Source organism: Etheostoma spectabile, unplaced genomic scaffold (assembly GCF_008692095.1).
Source record: "Etheostoma spectabile isolate EspeVRDwgs_2016 unplaced genomic scaffold, UIUC_Espe_1.0 scaffold502, whole genome shotgun sequence".
Taxonomy (NCBI): domain Eukaryota; kingdom Metazoa; phylum Chordata; class Actinopteri; order Perciformes; family Percidae; genus Etheostoma; species Etheostoma spectabile.
Genome location: NW_022605621.1, coordinates 98,093 through 99,871, shown reverse-complemented (window position 1 = coordinate 99,871; position 1,779 = coordinate 98,093). Strand labels below are relative to the sequence as shown.

At 47.3% G+C, this 1,779-nt stretch overlaps 1 protein-coding gene across 1 annotated transcript in view; it reads left to right on the top strand.

The window, feature by feature from the left end:
• rtcb (RNA 2',3'-cyclic phosphate and 5'-OH ligase) overlaps window positions 1–1,779 on the top strand; it is a gene marked incomplete in the record, with an annotated part of 55,901 nt that overhangs the window by 47,599 nt on the left and 6,523 nt on the right. The window contains 1 exon segment of the mRNA XM_032511878.1: window positions 1,473–1,592. Coding sequence (XP_032367769.1) covers window positions 1,473–1,592 — 120 coding nt within the window.

The window sequence follows — 1,779 nt, the reverse complement described above, 5'->3', positions numbered from 1 at the left end:
GACTGATGGGAACTAGAAGTACGTCTCTTACCGGAGACGGCACAAGGCCAATGACGGAGGCGACATCGGCCCACCACCTGTCAGTCAGGTCCTCTCGCGTACCGACCGCGCGGGTAGAGCTCTACTCTACGTTCCTTACGGTTAAAGAAAAATCCCGTCTGCAGGGTTCACTACTAACCACCAGAATGTTGAGAAGTTAGAACTCGAACACATTACCCTTCACCAAAGCTTTTCTTACCACTAGCCACATCCTACACTGTTCAAAAAGTTTTTTTAACACTGCACCTAGTACACCACCCCTGCACACACCTCGCACACCCTTGTATACTTCTCGCACATCTCCCAACCTACACACTGACATTTACACCTGCAAACTTACACACCACCTGGGGCCACATACGTACACACTGCACACACTGTCACACTACATCGAGCACACTTACACTACACACTTGCACATTTACACGTGCACACAACTGGTGCAACGTACTCCGACAACCCAACACACTTAACACATACACTTAACCACTTACACTGCCACACTTACCTGCACACGTTCACACAACAAACGGCACACTTCACACGCACATTAACAACACACTTACCACTTATCTTATGCACATTTACACACTGCACATCTTTACCCACTGCACACTTAACTTACAAGCACACTTCACACACTGCACTTACAGATTACAGATTTACACTGCACACTTACAGCACAATTCACAAAAAACACTGCACATTACACCACTGCCCACTTGGACAACAACTTCTACACACAACTGTACCACACTTACACTGCACATTACACTCACATGCCACACTGCACACGCCTACACCCATGCCACTTACACGACACTTCACACTGCACACTTACCCTACCCCTCCCTTAAAAAGACAACTTACATGACACACACAGTACACATACACACTACACGGCCACACTTACACCACACTTACACTACCACAGCACACTACACTGAATTACACCAACACTACACACTGCACATCCACACTGCACACTGCACACTGCACACTTACACACTGCACACTTACACTGCACACGTACACTAAACACTTACATGCACACTACACACTGCACACTTACATCTGCACACACTACACCATGTACACACTACACCTGCACACACACTACACACTGCAAACTTCCACAACTTAACGGCAACATACAACAGTGCCAATTACACACACAGCTGCAAACTGTACACAACTTTACACACCACTCACACTTACAACTCTACAACTTGCACAATACACACTGACACTACACTGAACATTTACCCACTCTGCATTACGTACACACTGCACATTTACACTGCACATTTACACTGTAAAACTTTTTGATTCTAGGAAAAAGAATAAGTTTGAAAAATCCCTAAAAACGAACTAATTGCTGAATAGTTGCAGAGCCGGATTTGGGATTGTTCCAGCTGTGATCTGTGTTTCAGGGCCGCGCGATGTCCCGGGCCAAGTCCCGCAGGAACCTGGACTTCCAGGACGTCCTGGACAAGCTGGCGGACCAGGGCATCGCCATCCGGGTGGCGTCGCCCAAACTGGTCATGGAGGAGGTGAGCAGCGGGTCTTAGTCTCGTATTATAGACCGGGATCCTGGGTCTGACCCGGGTTTCTTCCTAAGGGAGTTTTTCCAAGCCACTGTCCACTAAATGCTCTGGGGGGGAACTACTAGAACTGTTGGGTCCATCTGTAAATTATAGAGTGGTCTAGACCTGCTCTATCTGTAAATTATAGAGTGGT